Source organism: Cydia strobilella, chromosome 14, assembly GCF_947568885.1.
Source record: "Cydia strobilella chromosome 14, ilCydStro3.1, whole genome shotgun sequence".
Classification (NCBI taxonomy): Eukaryota; Metazoa; Arthropoda; class Insecta; order Lepidoptera; family Tortricidae; genus Cydia; species Cydia strobilella.
In genome coordinates, this window is record NC_086054.1 from 1,108,777 (window position 1) to 1,136,358 (window position 27,582).

At 40.0% G+C, this 27,582-nt stretch overlaps 2 protein-coding genes and 2 non-coding genes across 4 annotated transcripts in view; all 4 read left to right on the forward strand.

Annotated features, from left to right (window-relative positions):
- LOC134747409 (neurobeachin-like) overlaps positions 1 to 27,582 on the forward strand; it is a 951,208-nt gene that overhangs the window by 617,373 nt on the left and 306,253 nt on the right. Inside the window, exons 6-8 of the mRNA XM_063682033.1 lie at positions 2,880 to 3,001; positions 10,597 to 10,722; positions 14,976 to 15,096. Coding sequence (XP_063538103.1) covers positions 2,880 to 3,001; positions 10,597 to 10,722; positions 14,976 to 15,096 — 369 coding nt within the window. The remainder of the gene's footprint in view (positions 1 to 2,879; positions 3,002 to 10,596; positions 10,723 to 14,975; positions 15,097 to 27,582) is intronic.
- Positions 4,600 to 6,994, forward strand: LOC134747009 (uncharacterized protein K02A2.6-like). Its single transcript, XM_063681539.1, has 2 exons — positions 4,600 to 6,683; positions 6,725 to 6,994. Exons 1-2 carry the CDS (start codon positions 4,734 to 4,736, stop codon positions 6,881 to 6,883), a joined length of 2,109 nt encoding a protein of 702 aa, XP_063537609.1. The 5' UTR covers positions 4,600 to 4,733; the 3' UTR covers positions 6,884 to 6,994.
- Positions 11,296 to 11,368, forward strand: Trnaa-agc (transfer RNA alanine (anticodon AGC)). Its single transcript has one exon. It is a non-coding gene; the product is annotated as a tRNA-Ala (tRNA).
- Positions 12,492 to 12,564, forward strand: Trnaa-agc (transfer RNA alanine (anticodon AGC)). The gene has a single exon. It is a non-coding gene; the product is annotated as a tRNA-Ala (tRNA).

The following is a 27,582-nucleotide window of genomic DNA, read 5'->3' on the forward strand; positions in this document are numbered from 1 at the left end:
AACTAAAAATACTAGTGAGTGTAACTAATATTTTGAAATAATCGCACTTAAACTATCGTGAGACATACACTCACTCCACGACTTACTTGACGACTCCATCTGTCCCGCGCCCCCCGCTCCCGCCCCATCAGCGCGTGCGCAACGAGCGACGAAGCGGGCGGCGCGGGCAGTGCACGACGTACAACCGCCGCGGACACTCGTGCCTGAGGATGGATTCCCAAAGAATCCGAAACATGTCGCCAAAAGCGACTAAAAATAATAGTGAGTAAAGACCGTACTGATAAATATTTTGAAGGTAATTTTGACTAAATTGCCATTACTTTCGCACCAGGAACACATACTTACATTTTCGTTACATCTACACGATTAACTGTCTATTCTCAACCGTATTACGCCAAGATTGGGTCCCGAATGGGCCCTTCAACTTGTCCTTACTCGAAAATGTAAAAGATTGGAAAAGTCCGTAAAAACGGTTCGTATGTAGATTTTATTGATACGATATCTCGAGGATTCTGTGAACTCCTTAGTATTAGATAAGTCTTATTGCCCCTTTGCCGCGTTTTGGGCCGGATCCAACATTTTTGTACGGCGAAATTAGTCGAGTGATACGTGCGCGACTGATGTTACCGTAGTGATTGTACGGGATTATGTAATCCTGGTATCTACTCTTACGAGGCCCTGTTAGACTTATTTCACAATTATTATGCTTTTATCTTTCTTTCTCTTTCGTTTTAAGCTAGAAAATGGATTCGATTTACGTCATTGCTTTGGGTATCCTTTCATTTAAGAATGAATAAATGTTATGTACTAAATAATTTCTGCTGACGAAAGTTTTATATTTATTATTTTTAGGGTTTCATACCCAAAGGGTACCCCTATTACTAAGATTCCACTGTCTGTCTGTCTGTCTGTCACCAGGCTGTATCTCATGAACCGTGATAGGTAGACAGTTGAAATTTTCACAGATGATGTATTTCTGTTGCCGCTATAACAACAAATACTAAAAACAATAGTTAATGGTACTGAACCCTCCGTGCGCAATTCCGACTCGCACTTGGCCGGTTTTTTATCAACACATATGTTTTGTTTTGTGTGTTGGAAAACGTCGTATGAAACACGTGTGCATTGGTCATAACACACATCGGCTTTCTTATTGCGCGCTCGCTGTCTCGCGCTTACAATATCACCTCGTGATAATGACCGACGTAGCACACTTGCATAAAAAGTACTGTTTGTTACATAATTTATTTGATCAATTTTGTTGTTTGCCTAAACCATGTAGTTTTATCTTTATTAGGTTGGTACTTTACACGTACAATGATTGTCGCTTAACTTCAAATTCGAATAAATCCATTCGACCCTCTTAGGAAATATCTACCCTATTACCTTTTCTTAATACCAAACTCGCAAAATCTGACAGTTGGACTTACCCGAGTTTGAAGTTAAGCAACTCAATTGTGTTATTAAACTATCAAACAGTAATTTTCAGCCCCCAGTAGTAATAACATTTTACGCCTACTACTATTCTCAGATTAGAGTAGATACTTTAAGGTTAATTGGCTTAGAGGATATAACCAAACGGAGTAGCCATTAACAGGCGTCCCTCTCTGTCGAAAATAGTCGGCCAATGGTCATACACAATGTGTGGACTGACGTTTATCTGAAATGGCTATTTTTACGTTACGTGTACATTTGACGTTCCCCTCCCCCGCAAAAATCGACAGACTTTTTTGTACCGAAAATAACAGACAAGGCGTCTACGTTAATTGGAGGAGAGCCCTCAAGGGATAACGTGGCCTTTATATACCAAGTAATAAAAAAAATAAACATTGTATAAGTAAGAGCTTATCGGCAAGGAATAAATTACAAAGAATTTATTTTATAATTTGTAACCATAGACACAGTCACACTTTGTCCTTTCTTATACCTAACACTTTTTAGGGTTCCGTACTCCGCCGTCCGTCCGTCCGTCTGTCTGTCCGTCTGTCACCAGGCTGTATCTCGTGAACGGGTGATAGCTAGACAGTTGAAATTTTCACAGATAATGTATTTCTGTTGCCAGTGTTGCCGCTATAACAACAAATACTAAAAACAGAATAAAATAAATATTTAAGTGCGGCTCCCGTATGGGACCCTTCGTGCGCGAGTCCGACTCGCACTTGGCCGGTTTTTTTTACTCCTGACGGAACGTGGACAATTATACTTTAAAGGTGAAAAGAGCATACCCCGGGGTTACGGGTGCAATTTGTTTTGAAGTTTAAGTGGGTTAAGGTCACTAGTTGGAGAATTACTAAATTCGGTACCTAGGCCACCTAGGGTTAGGTAGAATGCGTAGCTTTTTGAAATGTTCGCGGATTGACTCATCACTGCGCATAGGTACTGAAAAAGGGGTGAGTGACGACATAAAGTTTCGACTTTGTTAATTATTCACAAAGCCTTCAGGCTTTGTCAATAATTAACCATATAATTAGTTCTTCTATATTTATTTACTATTTCTCTGCTACGTACAAGACGACTAGTACAGCGGCGGTATCATGGTCGCATTTTTATCACCTGTCATATCATACGTCACTTTCGCACTTACATATGTACTTGTTAGAATGTGACAGTCATGATGACAGATGATAAAAAACCGACCATCATAGCCCTGCTGATAAGTAGCTGCGCTGTTTCTTTAAAAACGGCGGCCCGCACATCCTTTCCGTCTGACTTACAGCGACTGCCAGTTCTAAATTCAAATAAACCTGTCAGTCACCGTATGTCGTCTATGAAGGCTGTAAAGGTAGCAAACCTTTTCAAAACCTACGGATTAGATCTTATCTTATCTCATCTTATCTTATCTTATTATATCTTATCTTATTAATGTTTATTTCCAACAGGCGGTGGTGCTCCCTCCGCTGGCGCGGTGGCCCCATGAAAATGGCTTCACTTTCACCACCTGGTTTCGGCTAGACCCCATCAACTCTGTCAACATCGAGCGTGAGAAGCCCTACCTGTACTGGTAAGTTATAATATAATCCGTAGAGATCCCACTCTAGCGTCTTCCGAGCGTCGGCGCCTAGTTAACAGGTATTGTAATAGTTTGCTACCTTTACAGCCTTCTTAGTCGACATACGGTGACTGACAGTAGGTTTATTTGAATTTAGAACTGGCAGTCGCTGTAAGTCAGACGGAAACGACGTGCGGGACGCCGTTCTAAAAGAAGCAGCGCAGCCCTGCTGATAAGTATCAGCAGGGCTATGATGGTCGGTATTTTATCATCTGTCATCATGCCTGTCACGTTCTAACAAGTACATATGTAAGTGCGAAAGTGACGTATGACATGACAGGTGATAAAAATGCGACCATGATACTGCTGATAGACGCAACGTTCGCGCAACTGCGTAGTGATAGTGACACCATCTTCCATAGCGTTGACTAGACGCCAACACTCAAAAGACGCTAGTGTGTGGGTTCGGAATAATTTACGAAAATTTGGTTTTAATGTTTACTTACTATGTCCACAAAAAAGACGGGTAACCTTAACTTATAGGTATATAGGTACTATAGATCCATAAGTATAACATCAGGTGACAACCAAAACTCGTTATGAAAACGAATTATATCGCGTATATTGAATTTATAATACATCCCCCAAACAAACGATCCGGGGTTTTTGTTTTTGTACATATGTGGGTATTTTTGCAGTGTAGTTTTTCCTCAGTCACCCGTTGACCTCGAACGCTGTAAAAGGTTCGAAACGTCGGGATGTATTATAAATTCAATATACGCGAATTCGTTTTCATAGTTTTATTTCATCACTAATTATTAAAAAATAATAAAAAAATAATCAACCTTATTATGGTAGTAATACGGTTCACTATGGCTTCATAGCCACTTGTATTGGTAATTAGTGAGTTTTGGTTGACACCCTGACGATAAGATCTTGCCCGAGATTTGTTCTAACAGCGGCACTTGACACCGCTAAATCGATCTGCGGTGGCAGCTTAGTTGCATTGTTATCGCTTGTCACTATGCCTATCATTTTCGCACTTGACGTGACAGGCATGGTGATAGGCGATAAAAATATTAAAAATACGACCGTGCTACTGCCGCTGTACATGTTTTTGAAAATTGCTTTAACCAATAATATTTATGTAAAGCCTGACTAGTAATATATGATCATTGTCAAGAGGGCGCTGTTATTCTCATGTATAGGGTGACAGTTCAGTATAGTATGAAAAAAATAGTTCCAGTGAAATTCCGCAACATGGCGCGTGATCATATATTCCTGGTCAGGCTTTATTCTATTATTGTTCAATTTGATCGCTTTTGATCATTTAATGGCTCTTTTCAAATTCATTAGTCCTTTCCCTTACAAGAATAAAGTATTAAATTATCTCCACAAAACTGGGGAAATAATGCCAACAATCCACTTTGTAACCAATTAATGTTAAAAGCCGTTTTGTGTTCGAATCGGCGTGCAGTCGTCCGCGCCCAACTTTTGCATTTAAGCGAAGTGTTTCCTCTGTGTAGTTTATGTTATCCTGGTGTAGTTGGTCCCTGGTCTGCCTTTTTTGGTTGAGGTTTTCCTTAATTTTTTTGGTTACATACTGCGATGTATTAAATAAGGGTAGGTTAAGATTTACGCGCCTACCTACTGAAGGTAAATAAATCAGTCTCGAATATACTTGCGCGCTGTGTTATTTGACTCCCAAATATTAATTCCCAGTACATAACATTGGCTGACGAGGATGTCGAAAACACTACCTTTTAACATTAAGGAGTTTAATTTACGCTCGGGAAAGTGGAATACGTATATAAGTCAGTTAACGGCATGGTTTGAGGTAACAAACGTAAAAACAGAAAATCGGGTGCAGTACCTCATTGCGGTGGTTGGAACGGAAACTTTGGACTTAATAATAGATTTGTGTTATCCATCGTTGCCGGCTACAGTGAGTTTCGACGATATAGTGTCAAAAGTTCGCGAACATTTATCACCTAAGCGATCCGAGCTGGCAGAGCGTATGACATTTCGGGCATGTAAGCAAACGGCCGACCAGTCCATTAATGAGTACGTGGCGCAACTCAGGCAGCTTGCGCAGAAATGCAATTTCTCCAGTTCCACGTACTTAGAAGAGAACCTACGTGATCAGCTGGCATATGGATTGAGAAGTGATGCGATACGTTTCAAGCTGTTAACGGAAGACAAATTAACATTCAGCCGCGCAGTGGAAATAGCGACGTCGCTGGAGGCGGCGGATCGAGACTCGAAGGCCAGCGGACCTAGCAGCGGTGCTGGGAGCGGGACATCGGCGTCGATGTCGACGCGAGAAGAGGACGTGCACGCGGTGCGCGTCGGCGGCGGCGGCGGCGCGCGTGCGCCCCCGCGCCGTAGGCAACCGGCGGCGGCGCCGCGCGCGCGCTGTCCCCGGTGCTTGGGCACGCACCATCCGAGGAGCTGCTCATTCATGAACACGGAGTGCTATGTGTGCGGCAAGAAGGGACATATTGCTAAAGCGTGTAAAAACCGGAAACATTATAGCGTCAACGCGTGCACGGAGTCTACGGACACGAGCGACGACGTCGGGTCGGAGGACGGCGACGACGAGTACGACGTGCCGTTGTACTCTATAGACGACGACACCGGCGGTGATCAGCCATGGTGGCGTACAGTGACGGTCAACGGAGTCAAGGTGCGCATGCAGCTGGACTGTGGCTCTGCGATAAGCGCTGTGTCTAGCAATTTTTTTAATCAGCTGTTTAAAAATGTTAAATTGTTGCCTCCTAAGACAAAGTTAAAAATGTACGCGGGACAAAAAGTCACACCGAAGGGCATTATGTTGTGTGAAGTTATGTATGGCGATAAAAAGAAATCAAATTTAAATTTAGTCGTAGTAGACACAGACGACAGCCCGCCCATTATCGGACGTCGGTGGATGACGGCGTTAGGTATACAATGCAGTCCTGAGACTCCCGAGTCGATATATAGTATTATTAAGGATCGTGAGCGTGTAGGGACACAGCTGGCTCGAGAATTCCCGCAGGTGTTCGCGCAGGGAACTGGCACGTTCACTGGTAAGCCCATACAACTAAGAGTGGCCAGCGATGCGCGGCCCGTATTCTGCAAGCCGCGGCCCGTGCCGCACGCGCTGCGCGCCGCCGTCGAGGCCGAGCTGGAGCGCCTGCAGGCGGACGGAGTCATCTCGCCGGTGGAGACTAGCGAATGGGGGACGCCTGTCGTGCCCGTCATCAAACAATCAGGTGAGGTGAGACTGTGCGGGGATTTTAAAGTAACACTAAACCCGGTATTAGAGGATGACAAATACCCGATACCTCGTATCGATGAAATATTCTCTAATTTGCAAGGAGGGCAACTGTTCAGCAAAATAGATTTGAGTCATGCTTATCAGCAATTACCGCTTACAGAAGAATCAAAACAGCTGTGCGTAATTGTGACGCATAAGGGTAGCTTTTGTTACAATAGATTACCATTCGGTATTAAGTGTGCCATGAGTAAATTTCAGCGCGTCCTTGATAGTCTATTCAAGAATATGAACCTTATTGCAGTGTATTGCGATGATATTTTAGTCACGGGAGTTAATGACGATGACCATTATAAACGCTTGATATCGGTATTCAAAATATTGTCTAAGGCAGGATTAAGAATAGCACAAAATAAATGCATTTTTTTTCAAAAATCTGTGTCTTATCTAGGTTACGTTATCGACGCAAAGGGCCTGAGCACACAGACGAGCAAAATAGATGCCGTTCAGGCAGCCCCGGTACCGGACACCGTATCGCGTTTAAAGGCATTCTTAGGGTTGGTCAATTATTACGCGAAATTCATACCCAATATAAGTACCGTTTTACACCCGCTTTACGAGCTATTAAAAAAACATAACAAATTTATTTGGTCTAGGGAATGCAATGAAGCATTCACGAAAGTGAAACAAATGTTAGCCGCAAAACCAATGTTAATGCATTATAAACCAGATGCTCCCCTATGGCTTTATTGTGACGCATCTCCTTACGGGGTCGGGGCAGCGCTGGTACAAAAGGGCGAGGGGGGTGATCTGCCAGTGGCGCACGCCTCGCGAGCTCTCACACCGCCCGAACGAAATTACGCGCAAATATGTCGTGAAGGGCTGGCAATCATTTTTGGCGTTCAAAAATTTCATCACTACCTTTTTGGTAGACGGTTTACCTTAGTTACGGACTGTAAACCATTGGCGCATATTTTTAGCCAACATAAAAGTATCCCGCAAATGGTAGCGGGGCGCTTGCAGCGGTGGGCGGTAATTTTAAGCGGGTACGACTATGAGATATCTTGCGTTAAAGCGGAACAAAATTGTTTAGCCGATAATTTGTCACGCCTGCCGTTAGACATCAGAAAAAACGAACAAAAAAGTAAGGGATCGTGCGAATTTCTGAATTTTATAGATGACGGTATATCGACAAATCATCGCGATATTGCAAAAGCGACACGCCAAGATCCGGTTTTGCATAAAGTATTCAACTTATTAGGCCAAGGCTGGGAGTATTGCGGAGACGAAAACTTAAAACCATTTTGGCGCGTCCGCAATGCGTTAAGTCGCGAGCAAAATTGTATAATGTTTGAATACAGGGTGGTGGTACCTACGACTCTGCGCGCACGCGTGCTGCGCGAGTTACATGCAGCGCACGGCGGCGCGGTACGCACGAAGGCGCTGGCGCGCGCCTATGTATGGTGGCCCGGGCTGGGCGCGGACGTGGAGCGGGTGACAGCCGAGTGCGCAGCGTGCGCAGCGGAGCGCCCGGCACCAGCACGGGCAGCCACGCATCCGTGGGAGTGGCCGCAGGAGAGGTGGTATCGAGTACACGTGGACTTTCTGACGCCGACAGCTGGTACGTATTATTTTGTGCTGATTGACGCCTACTCCAAATGGATTGAGGCAAGCAAAATAAGAGGCACGCGCGCCGACGAAACCATTACCCTACTACGCGAAATATTCGCCCGTTTCGGAAATCCATATGAGTTGGTATCTGATAACGGACCACCGTTCACAAGTGGTCAGTTCGAATCATACCTAAAGAAAGAGGGCATCAAGCACATCCGCATTTCCCCGTATAAGCCAAGTAGCAATGGGGCTGCCGAAAATACAGTTGGGTTAATTAAAAAATGCCTAAAAAAGGCGGAACGGGATAATGCGAACGTGCATGAAGCATTGCAAATATACCTATTAACTCATCGCATAACCCCGCATTCTACAACCGGTAAGTCGCCAGCGGAACTATTGTTAAAGCGCACCATACGCAGTCGCTTTGATTTGTTGCGGCCAGACCCGAGAGAAGAAGTGCGGGAAGCTCAACGAAAGCAGATAGGTATGGACGCACCGCCGACTCGCGAATTTAAGGTAGGAGAAAAAATTATGTATCGAGTATATCAGCAAAACAAGCAATTTTGGGCAGCGGGTTCCGTCATCGAACGGCTGGGCCCCTTGACATACCGGGTAGAAGGGGCCGACGGACGCAGTCACAAAAGGCATATTAATCAATTGCTTAACGATCCCGTCATTAGCACATGTTCGGACTCCCAAGAATTGAACCGGGCTACCTCGCTGGCTCATGCGATTCCGGCCACCACTGAGTCACTACACCGCACAAGCAATGACAATAACACGACTTCGGAACCAAATGTACCTATACAAAGACCGAAACGCATTCGTCGTCCACCGATAAGATACGGGTTTGAATAATCTCATAGTAAAAAAATAAAATAAAATACAATGTTAGTATAATGGCAAGCTTGTCGATTATAAACCTTATCCAATAGTGTTAAAGGCGCCTTAGATTAAGTGATAATATTGGTGTGAGTTAGGCGCTCATTAGTTGCATGTTTAGTTGTAAATACTATTTAAAAAAATAAAGACTGTTGTCATAATCTGTAAACTTAATATCGCTCGATATCGCCGACTGAGTATAACAATAAGGTACTTTTTATCACATTATAGTAAAATAGTAATATAGCGGGCAAAACATATGTTGTAAGTATTTAGTTAGAATAAGGGTTCAATAGCCTATATGTTATTAACCAAACATGTATGTTATACGAGTAATCAGCTAGCAACGAAAGCTAGATTTGGGATAGACAAACTGACACTTAGCATAATTACTATTAAGTAGCTATTAATAAGGTAATTTACTGTAAGGGGGGAAGGATGCGATGTATTAAATAAGGGTAGGTTAAGATTTACGCGCCTACCTACTGAAGGTAAATAAATCAGTCTCGAATATACTTGCGCGCTGTGTTATTTGACTCCCAAATATTAATTCCCAGTACATAACACATACAAAGTATAACAAAGTTCACAAATCATTTCATAATTTAATTTGATTCGTTCCCTAGTTGGACCTAATATTATCATACTTCTTCTTTTTCGCGTTTTCCCGGCATTTTGCCATGGCTCATGGGAGCCTGGGGTTCGCTTGACAACTAATCCCGTGAATTGACGTAGGCACTAGTTTTTAAAAAGCGACTGCCATTTGACCTTCCAACCCGGAGGGTAAACTAGGCCTTATTGGGATTAGTCCGGTTTCCTCACGATGTTTTCCTTCACCGAAAAGCGACTGGTAAATATCAAATATTTCGTACATGAGTTCCGAAAAACTCATTGGTACGAGCCGGGATTTGAACCCGCGACCTTCGGATTAAAAGTCGCACGCTCTTACCGCTAGGCCATACCAGCGCTTCACCTAATATTATCATACAGTTGAAAGATTATCTGACATAATCCAACTTGTATATAGAGAATGCCGCATCTTTTTGCGCGCTTGGTTGTGCAAGCTATTACGTGTAGGTTTTCCGGAAGTGTCTTGAAAAGTTAAAATAAAAGTTCTCTGACAGTAGTAACTTTGTAATTGTATGTAATAACTTATGCAACTCTTCCAACTAATCTACTCTCGAAAGTTTAAAATTTTCAAGTTTCTCTGTCTGATGATATGACACTGACGGCAAAGAAAAACTCCACTCGACTGTAAACTCCTGCTTTAAAAATATTTTTCTAATGGAAAACTTTCCTTTTTAGGGTTCCGTACCCAAAGGGTAAACACTATTATTAAGACTCCGCTGTCCGTCCGTCTGTCCGTCTGTCTGTCCGTCTGTCACCAGGCTGTATCTCATCAACCATGATAGCTAGACAGTTGAAATTTTCACAGATGATGTATTTATGTTGACGCTATAACAACAAATACTAAAAAAAACGGACAAGTGCGAGTCGGACTCGCCCACCGAGGGTTCCGGACTTTTTAGTATTTGTAGTTATAGCGGCAACAGAAATACATCTTCTGTAAAAATTTCAACTGTCTAGCTATCACGGTTCCTGAGATACAGCCTGGTGACACACAGACGGACAGCGGAGTCTTATTAATTAGGGTCCCGTTTTTACCCTTTGGGTACGGAACCCTAAAAACAGAATAAAATAAATATTTAAGTGGGGCTCCCATACAACAAACGTGTTTTTTTTTTCGTTTTTTGCGTAATGGTACGGAACCATTCGTGCGCGAGTTCGACTCGCACTTGGCCTGTTTTTTGGAACTTTTGTGTAACTTGTGTGTGACTTTGATGGATTGTTTCAGCTTCAAGACGAGTAAAGGCGTGGGTTACACCGCGCACTTCGTGGGCAACTGCCTAGTGCTGACATCTATGAAAGTGCGGGGGAAGGGGTTCCAGCACTGCGTCAAATACGAGTTCCAACCCAGGAGGTAAGATAATTCCACTACTCAGTAGATAGGTAAGATGTTTCTACTAACTAGTAAAGTCATGACTTTAACCAAAGATAGATATAACTCCGTGATAGATGTATACAGTCTAAGGAAAAAACGTGCCTCGAAAATCACGAAAATTTGACTCTCGATCAGATGGCGCCAGTACCTTTGGCCTACTCTCGTATAGAGGGCGTTGACGGTTTCGTTTGTTATTTAACAATTTTAACGCATATCAGTGAAAGAACATGGGTCAAAATCATAAAAATAATTATTGCAAATAAAAAAAACACATTTATTACATTAAATACATATTATCGTATTTTTATAAATCTTCATTTTTTGTTTTAAAGTGTCGTCGAAAATGAAACCGTGAAACGTCGTTAAATAAAGTAACAAAACAAAATTCGCGATAGACCCGTTTTTAAATGTGATTTAATTGTGTGTGTGATAATGACATATCGGAAACTAAACCACAACTGGATATGCGAAGTGAAAGGCGCAATGTAAGCGTAATACCTAGTTACCTTGAATTACTTTATTGTTATCAAGAAATTCGTTCACTCTGATACCGGGGGCGTAGCTCAGATGGTAGAGCGCTCGCTTAGCATGTGAGAGGTACGGGGATCGATACCCCGCGCCTCCAACGGTCTCTTTTTTTGGAAAACTTGTCAAAATGGTTACTAACTTAGACATTTTTAAATAGATACCTACAACTAAAAACTTCGTTTCCAATTGGGATCTGTTTGGAATTCATTCCCAATACCAAAGATAGATATAACTCCGTAATAGATGGATACAGTCTAAGGAAAAAACGTGCCTCGAAAATCAAGAAAATTTGATTCTCGTTCAGAGGGCGCTACTAGTTTTGGCCTACACTCGTATAGATGGCGTTGACGGTTTCGTTTGTTATTTAACAATTTTAACGCATATCAGTGAAAGAACATGGGTCAAAATCATCAAAATAATTAATGCAAATAAAATAAAATCATTTATCTATATTTAAATACATTTTATCGTATTTTTACAAATCTTCAATTTTAGTTTTAATGTGTGTCGACAGATGGCAGTGAATTGACTGGGGTTACAAAATTTACTATGACAGTACCGCTCTAGTATAAGTTACTCTATGCCAATACTAAGATGTATTACTTACATTAGTAGTAATGAATTATATTTTGCGATATTGTGTTGTGGTCGTTGTGGAGCCATTACTTATACGAAATCCAATCGCAGTTATTGTTCGGCTTATTACGAATTATTTCGCAACGGATTATATCGAATTGTCGGATTATGTCGTATAATATCAGTATTTTTCACAATCTGGATATATCGATCAAACAGTTTCCGGACAGTTCTTGAAATTAAATTCTTATGTACAGTCGCCATCATATATTTGAGCGGCCGAGGTGCTCATAAATATCTGAACATGCACTTGACGCCTTGACAATCTCTATTGTATTGTATTGTCGTGTTCAGATATTTGTGAGCGCCTTGGCCGCTCCGATATATCAGATGGCGACTGTACCTACCTATTAAGCCTGTTTGTCACTATACTTGTACCTAACATTTAAAATTAGTGAACAATAAAGAATAATTATTTATTGTCGTCAATACGAGTATACCAACAATGAGTTAAATTAAAAGGCATTATGAAGCTCATACTTACGTCAACAGCGCCAACTAGACCAGGCAAAAGTAAGTCGACCAGTGCGTAAGCACCTTGACTGAACTACAACGATATCGATAATTTCGTCAACTTTATCACCGGGGGCGTAGCTCAGATGGTAGAGCGCTCGCTTAGCATGCGAGAGGTACGGGGATCGATACCCCGCGCCTCCAGAGGTCTCATTTTGTTTCCATTTCTATATTTTTTGGTTCACTAACTCACGCGCAAATCGATTGCATCAATCAAAGAAGTTTGACAGAAACGAAATTGGCAAGGGAAAGAAAATTATATGTTTTTACGTTTAATACATATAGGTTCAATACATAACCCGCAGTGATGTAAGGTTTAATCGTGTGAGAGAAGTCCCAGATTGTTTGCTTTTTCTTCGAGACTTGTTGTTATGGTGATTAAATGTCATAACAGGCAAACTGATGGTGATCAATGCTTGTATGTGCTCCGTCACTACATTAATCCATGCAAAATACGACAAAATACTGTCGAACGATATACATACGTAATATGGATATGACTAGATATGACTTCAAATGATTTAAAAAGAGAGAACATACTGAATTCTACTTTTATATCCATATTATAAATTCGTAACCTAAGAAGAAATAGTAGATTGTGTCACAAGGGAGCAAAATGACATATTTACGGCGAGGGCGTACAATTGAATCCTAAACGAAGCAAAGGATTCTATGATAGAATCCCGAGAGTAGCGAGGGATTCTAAAGTAGAATCCTGGGCGTAGTGAGGGATTCAAGTATGTTACGCCCAAGATGGAAATCATGTTACTTTTCACATCACGTTTGAGGTAATTATAATATTTAAAAATATTATTTAAGCTAAAAAAATACTGCGCAAAAAAATGTAAAAATTGTGTCCTAAAACAGAAAAGTGTTACTTTGATCCCTGCTAGCAGGGAAAAAAGAACCACTGATCCCTCCTAGCAGGGAAGAAAAAACCCTTTTTCGAATTGGTGATGTGAAAAAAAACTTGCGATTTCTTCAACTCAAGCTTACGTACTTACAGTACGAAAGGTACCTTTCATTCTTCGCTAACTACACCGTCGAACAAGTTTGATTTGGATCGCATAGTTCCGAGTAGTAGATGTTTAACTTGAGCGAACATTCAATGGGAAACTTTTTGTTCCGGCAGAGTACTCAGTACTCACCACGTTCACTGAAATTGAGCAGTTAGGGAGATTTCCATTGTGATTCGAGTATATCGCCGCTATACTTACTCAACCTCGTATCTGCAACACTCATTTGATGACAAAAACACCCGTATTCCGAATGAAAGAAAAGCGACATTTCCATCAAATGATTGTTGCAGATATGAGGTTGAGTAAGTATAGCGACGATATGAGATATACTATATGTGCTGTCGAGTGTAGTGGGACCAGCAGCGGTATTATGGTCGCATCTTTATCACCTGTCATGCCATGCGACACTTTGCGACATATTGGTTAGAACGTGACAGGCATGGTGACAAATGATAAAGAGCCGACCATCTTAGCCCTATTGGACTCACATTGATAAATGATAAATACAGTTAAACCGATCGCACCTCCAGTAAGGTTTATTCAATAGTATAGTAGTAGTATATAGTGGCCCATAACCTCTTAGAAACCTCTTATATTTAGCTGATTAGTGCTTTAATTAATATTTAAGGGCTTAAGGAAAAACAGAATGAAACTCACGGATGTAAGACATAGACAAGAAGAGTTTATTTTTTAAAATAGTGCCGTGACACAAATTGTGTTGCTAGACTCGTTTGCGTTTAATTCTTCCAACAGGCCGGTTATTTATCACAACAATTTTTGGCACGTTTGGCTCATGCCAGTAACGTGTAACGTGTTAAGGAGGGACTGCATGATACGGGTCTTTCGGCTGTGAAACATTGGTTTTATCTAGGTAGTGAAAATTCTGTTAATTTTCGGTTGAACTTCAAAATGGCGAAATCATCACGAGATTTTTATTTTATTTTATGCTTATTGATTTTGTTTTAAGGGTGATATTGATAGTCAGTCAGTCAGTCATTTATTGCCTTCATAGGTACATAATAAGATGTTACATAAGAATTTTGATCAGCTATGAACCCTGTAAGTGCACTGCAACTTAATACTCACTTATTAACAACATTCTTACCTACGTAACTGACTATCTAAGTAATTAGTAATAAGTAGCTAAGGATCACGATTAAAGGTTGCATTACATAATAAATTTGACATTCCAATTAAAGCACATTCCAAATAAAGTGTGCAACTAAAGAAGAATTAATCTTGAAACGCGTTTAACAATTATTTTGTAAACACCCACCAATCCAACGAATTAGAAGCGCGAGAAAGGTCTGATATGATGATGATGAATCCATCGTTAGCCACGATTGTAAAGTCCAGCTATCACTTTGCTAAAAGCAACTACGAGCACACTCTTGACATTGGCGAAATCGGCATAAATTTGATAAAAACCATTTTTGTAATACAAGAAATTTATTTTCCAATACGTAGGTATGTTCATTTGCTAGCCAACAAAAATAGCAAAACCTTTGTTACTCATTTATATATATCTCTGCACAGATGGTACGCGATCGCAGTTGTCTACATCTACAACAGGTGGACCAAGAGCGAGATTAAGTGCCTCGTCAACGGGCAGCTCGCCTCCAGCACAGAGATGGCGTGGTTCGTCTCCACCAACGACGTAAGTCCAGTTTAATACTTGTTTCTTAACGCCAACAACGCTGGGGTGTCGTGATCGCCAAGGAACCACGAATGATACATCCTACAGGACTTGTGTCAGGGATGAAGTTTGATATCGACATCACTACACAGTATAAATCAAAGTCACTTTCCGCTGTCTGTCCGTCCGTCTGTCCATATGTATGCTTAGATATTTAAAACTACGTAACGGATTTTGATGCGGTTTTTTGAAATAGATAGAGTGATTCAAGAGGGAGGTTTTATATGTATAATTTGTAAATGTTTTGTGTAAATTAGTTGAACTACCCGTGAGAAGCTTTTTTGGACCCGCATATGTCCTTAAACTACGTCCAAAAGAGAGGTATGGGCACTGTGAATGACATCTCGCTTTGTGTGGTAGGGCACAGGACAGCGGATGTCATTCCAGATCTAGAGCAGAGCCCAACTGGGGAAGTACCTCCACTTTACAGAAAACCGCAGCCAAATAACACTAGACCCTACTCATAGTGTTGTGTTCCTGCCGGTGAATAAGGTTGCCAGAGCTCAACGAGGGAGTGGAGTGTTAGGGTCGGCAACGCGCGTGTAATATCTCCGGTGTTGCAGGCGTCCATAGGCTACGGTAACTGCTTACCATCAGGCGGGCCGTATGCTTGATTGCCACCGACGTGGTATAAAAAAAAAGCCGGGGCGGGTCGCTAGTATAGTATGCAGTGAAAATATTATGAACCTGTAGTGGTAATTTGTGAAAAGTGGCCGCCGTTTTGAATTTATGCTTTAGTCGTCGCGAATACAACCGAGGAAGAAGCGCGAGATATATCAAGATTATCAAGTGCCTTGTTGTCAAAGAAACTGCTATGAATTAAAGTTTTGACTTGAGAACTTGACATGTTGTCGCGCGTCTAAAGATTCGGTGGCTTTCGGAACATTTTTGGTTAAAGAAATTTATTTTTCTCAAAAGAAATTTAACATTTCACTTAAAAAGAGAAAATCCAAGATAAAACATAATATATGAGTGAGCATGCAGGTAATTAACAAATTATAATAACAAATAAAAACTAGAACATGTCATTCACGAGCATTAATTACTTGTAAAAATAAGCATACGAACATGCTTAGCAAAGTTGTATACTTATATTATAAACATGTGGGTATGACCAAATTTAATACAAGTTACTTATTTCTTACTAACTAAAACTGTGTTGCTAAGTCACTATTATTTACACTTTAGCCGTATTGCACTTTCAACTCTAAAACACATGCACGTTGAGTTGAGCGACAATATTTTTCCTTATGTAAACCTTTTGTTCCCATGTGGAATGTTTGCCAGGGCCGCATTTAGATATTATGAATTACATTTAAGTTTTTGACAAAAGAAAAAAAAATACGGGACAAGTATTTAAACCCGTTGTCATAATTTTAGACGTATCCGTTGTTTTGGATTTAGTGCTTAGTCGTCGGATTGCATGTACAGTGAGCTGCGAAAAGTTTATTCGCGTCCGACCTTTATACTTTATGCTCCTTATTCATAAACGTGTACTAAAGTTGACAAGCCGCTAATAATCGTTTGTCCCTTTCCGACGTATTGGTATGATGGAAAGGGACAAACGGTTATTAGCGGCGTGTGTAGCACGCGAAAGCAGCCTCTTATACTGAAATCTCATGTCTGTCTCATAATCGAAACACAGAACGTAGCTATGTTATGATTAAGCCATCAAAAGCCAACCCGACACCGTAACAAGATTTCCCAGTGTCAACTCTTAACTCGTAGGTACACGCCTCAGAATTTGCATGGCATTACTCGTCATGTCTTTATAAATTGCTTATAATATAACGATAAGCACGTGACGAGTCGAAAACGTGACGTCTGTGGGTTGCTGAATAATTTTAACTTAGAATCATGGATAACAAATTATTATTTACAACGACGGGACTTAATCGCGTAAAATAAGTATTAAATTTACCTCCGACGTTTCGAGGACGGCGTTGTCCCCGCGGTCGCGCCTAGAAGATGTTGATGTCAACTTTAGCCAGTCTTCTCCGAGACCACGGGGACAACGCCGTCCTCGAAACGTCGGAGGTAAATTTAATACTTATTTTACGCGATTAAGTCCCGTCGTTGTAAATAATAATGAGTAAAAATCGTGAAAGTTTAAATCAATGGATAACAAATGTTGTAACCAACAGAAATAATATACGAGTATAGCACTGGATGTACCAAAATATATTTTTTACTATATTTTAATTTTTTACTATATTTTATTCTAAGCCGACATTTGTGTTTCGATTGCGCATAAACAATTTACAGGCGTATCCTGCTTTTAATAACAGGTTATGAATTAGATCTGGATTAGTTATGGATCCGATCTGTCGGTGTCAAAAGTGACATTTCTTCAAACCAAGGGCCTGACACTCTTTGATAGAGAAAGATAGTCTTATTGCGATTCCTATAAGAGGAAAGAAAAAATAGTGCCATGCTTTGTCCTTATCACCGACCGGGTGGCATCATAGGTAGGAGGCGATGGCGAAATACCGAAATTTATAAGTGAAAGAGAAAAAATCATGTTGCCCAAATTTTATATGAATATTCTTTCTCTTACCCCCGGTCGCTCGGTGGCGAGTCTATAACTACTTGTATATACTATGTATATGCTTCAAACAAAAACGCCACTTTTCACGCTGACAGATCAGATCCATAAATAATCCAGATTCATAGTCCATCCACTTGAGAGATTACCGGACGATGAATGGCATTGTTATCTTTTGTTAAACAAAACCGTTAATTACCTGTGCAAAATAAAATGCTATAACAACAGATAACATGTTTACCGCTTGAAGAATAGTTAAATTACAATACTTGATATAGATGCTTTTGGTTCTATATTTTATTCGTCGAATCAGTATTTAGAACTTTTAAAACGGCTTTGCCATTGTGTTTGCGTGTTCTACAGCCACTAGTTCATTGTTTTTGAAATTAAAATAATGATAACGTTAGCAGATAGCATTAACTAAAAAAAATGTTTTTTCTTTCACCTATGTAATTTTACTTATGTATTTTTTGTCTTTATGGACTCTATCTGAAATATAAGATTTAATTTTAATTTTTAGGGTTCCGTACCCAAAGGGTAAAAACGGGACCCTATTACTAAGACTCCACTGTCCGTCTGTCTGTCTGTCCGTCACCAGGCTGTATCTCATGAACCGTGATAGCTAGACAGTTGAAATTTTCACAGATGATGTATTTCTGTTGCCGCTATAACAACAAATACTAAAAAGTATGGAACCCTCGGTGGGCGAGTCCGACTCGTACTTGTCCGGTTTGTTTAGCTATTGGAATTTCGCAATAAGTATATTGCGTTGATTGGGAAGCAGAGGTTAATTGAAATAGTTGATCATTCTTAATTTTGCATTTTCATCCATACACATAAAATTCAAGGCGTACTGAAGCCTGAATGCAAGTTACAATAACATTTTACATTACCCTTATACAAAGGAGCGTAAAATTTCAAAGGCAACCCCGGCGTGCAATTTAGAGCTCAGCTGAATAATATACTATTCACACATGATAAAACCTATTCTACATGCAACCGGGCTGGACCAAAATTAATCTTCGTAGAAAACGAGCATTGTATTCCTGACTTATTTAGTGAGTCGAACATTCAGTTTAAATAGTGCAGATGTGCAAAAAAATATCGTTTAACGACACTATGTATAAATTTTGAGATTTTGTGTCAATATCGAAATTAAGATTTTGATAGACTTATATTGACCGGGATATAGACCGTGATTACCTTTTGTATTACAAAGCGAATCAAACACGCGTATTGACACCGTGAGTATAGTATGTTTGGACAGACCAACGAGTGTGAACGCGACCGGACCAACAAGTGTGAATGCGACCGTTGGTAACGTTGAATGTGAACGCAGCCGACGCGCAAGAATGAGGGTAGACAGAGCGCTGTCTACACAACTTTGACACCCACCCGCTATCTTCAGTCACCCGTGAACATGATGCATATAACTGCGTCGAAATATCGGGAGCTCACAAATAATACAAAAGGTAATCACGGTCTATATCCCGGTCAATATAAGTCTAGTGAAACTAACCGTGAATCATTCAAAACTCTAGATTTTGATGTTGTAAAGCAAAGGATAAAACATCAAGGTCACAAATATTTAAACAAATAATAAAAATTCCAACACTTATACACAAAATCCTTAATATAGTGCGATGCAGATATCGCTTTGTTCGATTAAGCGGCATCTATCGACCCGTAAATTTCAATCGTGAAGATGGATCTAAACTGTCAAATGTGTGGAATCCTGTGATTTGTTTGTGTAAAAAACTAGTGATATCCGAATCAAACACGCGTAGTGACTGAGTATTATGTGTCATGATTTATTTATGTTTACATGACAGATAGCAGTTGAATAATAATTATAATGTGGCAACATCATTGCGTTACCCCGATTAGTACGGGGTAGTTTATAAAATATCTGGCAACACGGTAGGTAGCTAGGTAGTGGGGCACGTGAGCCAGTCGGACTGGCTCGTGAGACTCGTTCACTTAGATCGGGGCAGTCAAAGAGGACACAACGTGAAGGATCAGTCAAGTCAGAGCACCTGCAAGTACCTCCATTGGTGTATAAGTAATAATTAGAGTAACCCTTAGAAGCTGAATCTTCACATATGCTTGGACAGACCAGTTGAAGTGTGAATGCGACCGATGGTAATGTTGAAAGCGAACGCAGCCGACGTGCAAGAATGAGGGTAGAACGAGCGCGGTCTACACAACTTTGACACCCACCCGCTATCTTCAGTCACCCGTGAACAGGATACATGTAACTGCGTCGAAATATCGGGAGCTCATAAACAATACAAAACGTAATCACGGTCTATATCCCGGTCAATATAAGTCTAGATTTGTGGCATTCTCAAGTAAACTCATTTTACCTAGCAAATTCTCTAGGTAATCCTGTATTTGGAACAATTCATTTAGCTACATTATTATTGCTTATTCGATTTAGCGATAGAATCTAAAATACCGCTTCGCCTAAACTCATTTCCATCTAGTCTAGTTATTCTAAACACAAGCTTAGACAAGACAAAATGCTTCGTGAATTAGGTACGAGCCGTCGTCCGCTGTGAGATTGGCCCGTTTAGCCCCGACCGCCTTCATAACAAATTCACAAGGCTTCCTGTCTACGTCCAATATGTCAGAGCAGACAGGGATGCTATTCTGTACACTCAACGAGCGCACAACTACACTGTCCAGCGGAATAATTTTCAAACGAACTCTTGCATATTCGGATGCTGTTTAGCAAAAATGTATTAACCCTCATCTGCTGTTCCTAGTTTCCTATCGTGTCTTAAACGAACCAGTATAAACGTTCAGACGTCAGCTACATACTGTTTCAGCATCGTTGTTGCCGCCCCTGTATCTGTATATGCAAAGATAGATATAACTCCGTAGTTGGATACAGTCTAAGGAAAAAACGTGCCTCGAAAATGATGAAAATTTGATTCTCGTTCAGAGGGCGCTACTAGCTTTGGCCTACTGTCGTATAGATGGCGTTGACGGTTTCGTTTGTTATTTAACAATTTTAACGTATATCAGTGAACGAACATGGGTCAAAATCCTTAAAATAATTAATGCAAATAAAAAAAATCATTTATCCATATTTAAATACATTTTATCGTATTTTTATAAATCTTCATTTTTAGTTTCGAAGTGTGTCGACAGATGGCAGTGAATTTACTGGGGTTACAAAATTTACTAGGACAGTACCGCTCTAGTAAAAGTTACTCTATGGTATATGTGAAGGGCCTGACAGCCTTTGATAGAGAAAGATAGTCTTATTGCGATTCCTATAAGAGGAAAGAGAAAATATATAGTGCCATGCTTTGTCTTTATCACCGACCGGGGCATTTTTTCATGGTCGGGTTATGGCATCATAATAGCAAGGAGGCGATGGCGAAAACCGAAATTTATAAGTGAAAGAGAAAAAGGATTATGTTGCCATACATGTAACTGTCAATGCATGAATATGTCTTTCTCTTACCCCTGGTCGCTCGGTTTCATGTCTATAATTGATACATTATTGCGTATCAGCATCCATTATTTATTCGAGCAATAGAGAGGCGGATATAGAAATTCCGATTCTCGTTTTTCGCAGTAGCGCCTCTGTTACGCTGGGTTAACCGCGAAAATAGAAGTTCGTAAATTTAGAGCACTATCTCTGTCACACTTATTATATTACGCCTGTATTCAAGAGAAAGACGCCCGTTTGCGAACTTCGGTGTTCGCGGTAAACCTTCTGGTTTGAAAGTTTGTGAATCGCTTGCGCGATATAAAGCAATGGGAATGTTACAGTCCCTGGAGGTGTCGCTTTAGCTGCTCCGGTTTATGCGTCTCTGGTATAACCGGTGACATATATGCATGCAAAAATAGTGGCACTTTTGTTGCATTTTATAGGAAAGCGTTGCATTGGTCAGAGATGAATATGCAGATTGCACTTGTAACTTGTAAAGTTGGACAGATAGGTAGGTACCTAAAAGTAAAACCTGCAGAGATTTTGACAGCACACGCAGTGCGGGTGTTATTTAAAACGTCAAACTTCTATGAAATTATGACGTATAAATAACACTGGCACTGCGTACTAATTTGATTTGTTCCGTAGTTAAATAGATGGCAGCACCATCTCTCTCGCTAATATACCGTAATCCAGTAAAAGGATTGGAGTTGGTCAAAGTCAAAGTCAATTGCTTAGAATTTGGGACGGGTACCGCCGTGGCCGGGTGGTCTAGTCTAGAAGACGCGGGTTCGATTCCCGCCTCGTCCACCGGTGGACTTGGTCACTTTTTTCTTTAGTGTACCTATGTTATCTATTTAAATGTATAATTTCTAAAATAAAACTACACTGACACCGGGAGTCACTCGTTGACCACGAACGCTGTAAAGTAACTATTTATTTATTTATTTAATCTTTATTGCACAAAAGAAAATACAATCGTACAAAAGGCGGACTTAATGCTATGAGGCATTCTCTACCAGTCAACCTTCGGGCAAAGCAGATAATTTGTAGGCGGTGCAACATAGTGATTACATATATACAAGTATAGTTAAATAATGGATAGGCATAGACATACATACATATATCTGTATATATAATATTCATATAAATACATACAATATACATACATACAAATACATAAGATATCAGATAAAACTTTCAAAGCAGAAACACTAAGAATTCATCGTTCTGCCAGCAAAGTACTCACGTAAGGATTTTTTAAATGCAAATCTATTCGGACACTGTCTAATTTTAACAGGGAGACTATTCCAAAGGCGAGCTGCCTGAATAGAGAAAGAATAGGACATGAAACCTGTTCGGTGAAATGGTATGGACAAAGAAAGGTTGCCAGTAGAGCGAAGTTGACGGACACGAGAAACACCATAGTAGTTGAAGAAAGATTTGAGATATTCGGGAGATTGGGGATCATTAATAACAGAAAAGAGGGTGCAAAGCATGCGAATATTTCGACGAACACGTATAGGAAACCAGCCGAGTTTAGAGCGGAAAGAGGAGACATGGTCGTATTTACGAAGACAGAAAATGAAACGAATGCAGTTATTTAGTAAACGATCTAACTTGTTCAAGAGCTCTTCATTTAAGTCTGGATAACACTATCGCGGTAAACGAAGACAATATTTTATAATTTCTAACTAAATAAGCGTAATTACTTACTAGAATGCTCTTATAGTGTGGAGTTCCGTGAGTTTGAGCTTGCCCGTGCTCGGATAGCGATAGTATTAACACATGAATATTCATGGTCGCGCGTTAAGTGTTTGCGGAAACTGACGGGCCAATTCGAGCAATGATCTAGATATCCACTAGATGGGAAACAGAAACGATAACGGGATATTTAACAAAGTCATGTCAAATTTGACATTTCCGCGAATCCGAATGTCCTCTTGAACGATCTCTTTAAGATTTGCTTAAGACATCCAATGGATACCTAATGGATATCCCAAAACGTCACGATAATTATAGCGTGAAATGACAATCGTTTCATTTCTAATTACTCTCACACAGACATAAAAAAACAATCACTAGAAATCCCAAGAACTAAGAAATTTAGGTACTACTAATAAAACTAAAACTAAATTAATCTTTAAAAACTAATCGAATAACCCACCCCGCATCGTTCCCGGCGAAAAGGTGCCCATCACGCTAGCCGCGTTTCCGCGCTGAACCGCGATGGACAACCTCTGCGCCAGGAACGACCCGCAGCGGGGGTCGTGGCTCCTCTCCTGCAGGCGGCGCCCCAGCTCCCCGAGAAATTTTTTTGCTTCCGCGCACCAGCACCCAGACGTCTCCACGGCAAGGGGAACGAACAAGAAGTTTGATAACCCGGCGTACTTGTCCCTCTTTGGGGACGCCGCCTAAAGATGGACAATTGGTTTCTCGAATCGAACTGCCATAGATAACTAGTTGAGAACTAAACTATAACGTATCCGTAATTATCACGTTGTTCGAATTGACCGGTTAGACTATGACAGTTATGTGACATTATATGTTATATGGATGGATTAGACGATATGTATGTGGTATGGAATTCTATCCTTGAAATGGACATGGGTCAGAGTAATCTCTGAAACGCCAGAAACTGCCAGATCTGGGGTCCTATAGAAAACGCGAATTGAAACATAAATAATGTATGGAAATAGTCACAAGACTTTTCGTAGTATCTGTCATCCCAATACCTAAATTTCTTTTTGTTTGGCGTTTATGGAGTATACGATTGTCATGTTGGCTACGCCCCCTGAACTTTTGCAAGACAAAATTCCGACTAATAAAATCTTATTCCTAGCATCCATTGGCTGCGGTGTCTGCTTATCTTTAAGCAGACCGTGCATTTACTAGTGGCTTTATGAGCTGTAGACCTCGCTAACTTCCACGGCTCCATAGACCAATTTGAAAAATTTCAAAAAACTCATAAAAATCTGTTAAGAAATGCGACGTATAGAAGAGAACAGCCAAACATTATTTTTACCTAAGCAAGCTAAAACGGAGACCTTGGCTCTCGCTTGGTCAATAAACTTAAATTATCTGTGTGTGGTGACCTCGCGCTCTTCTTGAACGCTTCATAATGCGTTCTGTTTAGTCTGTGGTAAGCTTATAGGCAGACTAATAAATCCTAACTCGGCATATTTCCATCGGCGTGGCATAGATAGCTAATGCACCGCGCCGGGAAGCGATTGATGATGCTTTATGCACTTTATTATCCACTAGGCCACGTTCCTAGTTCACTGTGGTAGCTATTATATCATTTTAGTACTGGTATCCTGGGCTGATTAATGTTGGACACTAGGGTTGAGCCATTTTAAGCGCTCGGTAAAATAGTTCTATATTTGCTTTGCCCGAAGGTTGATTAAATAATACCTAGCATCCGATTAAAGAAATCAACAAATAATAGCCATTACTATTGCCCAGCGATATACCAATATTGATGATATTACCTATTGATTTTAGAACATTTCAGTAGTGTTTTTTTTTTGTAAAACGGGTCTATTAACCTTCAAATCATTCAAATGCAAGAATTTGTCAAATTGTCGATATAATCAATTGTAGAAATATACAATAATAAAATAAATAAGATAATTATTATTGGGGAAATGATAGATTCCGCGTACCGGAAGACGAACTGCCGGTAGGCCTCCAACGAGGTGGAGCTACGACCTGGTGAAGGTGTCGGGAATTCGGTGGATGCGAGCGGGACAGGATCGGTCGGAGTGGCGAGCCTTGGGGGAGGCCTATGTCCAGCAGTGGACGTCTATCGGCTGACATGATGATGATGATGATGATGATGATAGAGATTAGAAACGATGACTATTAATTACTGACTGATTAAGAATAGAGAGCCTAAATAAGTAGCGTAACTCATGCAAGGACTCAATAAATTGCTCTGATATTTAGATTAAGGTAATATTGGTAAAACATGACAATTTAAAAGTACTTGTTGCTATAGGTCTATTTGAATAAAGAATATTTGACTTTTGACTTGACTTTTGAAGGTTCGCATAAGAGCGTTTTCACATTGCCCGATCCGATATCGGATGTCGGATAGAAGTAAAGTGTAAGCAATATGTGTTTTTTGCATTTATTTGCTCATTTAATAAAGGTTTATTACTAATAAACTATAGATAACGCAATAAAGACGGATTTGATGCTATGTGACACTCTCCTGCAGCTGTTTTTCTCATAGGCGATATCCGATATCGGAAAGCCGCTTCCGATAATTTCAGCTTTCGGATCGATAATATTTGTTTGTGTGCGTATGTGTAGGCGTATGTTTGTTGTGTAGTATATGTGACCGCTAAAGACGGCACCTTTGCGGCCTGACTACGCGTATGTATAAGAATCCTACATCCGACATCGGATCGGACAATGTGAAACGCTCTAAAGCGCGCAATATACGACAAACATGCGCTATTCAAATTCGTCAAATCTGGACTCGTTTTTAGTTAGAAGTTCAACGTTCCTGAAAGTAAGATTGGATTTAAATCTAAGCTACAATTAAAATAATGGCCACTTTTTTATAAGTACGCGATTCCCTTTGATGTCGCATTTCTTTTCGCATTTGTCGCATTTCAAAGACTAAATTAGTAGGTCCTAAATAATATAGCGGGGGTGGGTGTCGGGGTAATTTGATTAAGTTAACGTCAAAAAATATAAATGGCGTTTTTACGAGGATGTTTAGCGACAAATGTCGGACTTGTTTTACCTAATAGAGGAAACGAAAAACAGGAAGAAAATTAGGTTGTTAATTTAGAACTAAGATCTAAAAACGTCCTAATCTACTTAACCTAACTGTCTGTCAACATCATCGTAATTGGTTAAAATTTGTTTTAATGAAAAGTGATGGATGATAGCTAACGCGTTTTACTCGTGGTAACAAGGGACATATCAACGTATAATGTATCAGTTACAAACCGAGCAAGGTAATGCTGCCACAATCATATTAATCGTTACAGAATACCCACCTGGCGGTTCTGGTAGTACTTACTCGTGAAAGTCGTGAATCTCGTGATGCATTTGCACATTATGGACATATTTTCATTTACTTATACGTCTTTTTGTCCCAGAATTCATGGCATATTAATAAAAATGACGACTTCAGATTTCTACATCATAAGAACAATTTTAGAAGACGCGGATATAAGCTAACAAAACTTCCATCATTTATTTATCATGAAATTATCTCGCGTTCTCTGAACGATTCGATAATGTTAAAAAGTTCCAACTAAATTAAATGTACAGCCAAAACGTTCAACAATGGAATATCTGATCGTATAAACAAGCAGCCATTTCTGTTTATTTACCTAACCTCTGAAAAGTTTTCCAATCTTGAGATTGTTAAAATAGACTGTTCCCCTTGTAACCAAGGGTTGTGTTCGGATATGTACCTCAATATCGGTGTATCGCGATCACGCTTGTGTCATGATTTATTTATGTTCACATTTAAAACGGTAGTTAAATAATAATTTTACTATGGCAATATTATGACGATACTCCGATTAATCGAACTTAAACTATCGTGAGACATATTTCAAAATATTTAGATCAGTACGGTCTCACTCACTGTTATTTTTAGTCGCTTTTTTCGGCGACATTTTTCGGATTCTTTGGGAATCCTTCCTCAGGCACGAAATAATAGTGAGTGAAACCGTACTGATCTAAATATTTTGATACTCCGATTAATACAGGGGTAGTTGGGAAAATGACATTTTACTGCTGGCAACACGGTGATAGTTTGAGTAAGTGGTGGGGACACCGAGAAAGTTGGACGAAGACGCATCGTAAAGTGTTGGTCAGGCCAGAGTACGTACCTGCAAGTACCTCCATTGTTGTATTAGTAATATAATTATATACGAGAAAAACACCACACTTGCACCAATTCTTGTGTGAAGCCGTATTGCACCAAATTGATATGGTATTTACATAATCATTGATAATATTAAAATTTACAGGTTTATTGATTGGGTTAACTTATATTGATTTTCCAGTATTACTTGCCTTCTTTAACAGTTTTAATGACATGATCGTATCAAATTTAAGAGGCCGGTGTCGATTTTAGTCGCAAAAATGTAAAATTGATAGATTTAGTCGGTGAAATTGTACACCTTTTGTTACCTAATTAAAATAACAAGTACTGGTTTCTATTAGCAAGTCTTCTTATCTTGCCTTTTATCAAAGATTTTTTTTGAAAACAGACTCACTAAATTAGTAATGAGTTTTTTTCTAATGGACGTTTAGGTAAACGCGCGTAAAGCACTGATTTTGTCGCTCTTATTTGTAAATTTCGTAAAGTTTGGACTGCTAAAAATGGTAAATTTGTATTACACATATTCTGTACTTGACGTTTATCAGATAACATTTTTGTTATATGACTAAGAGTTCAAGGAAATGAAAGTTAAACGAATTC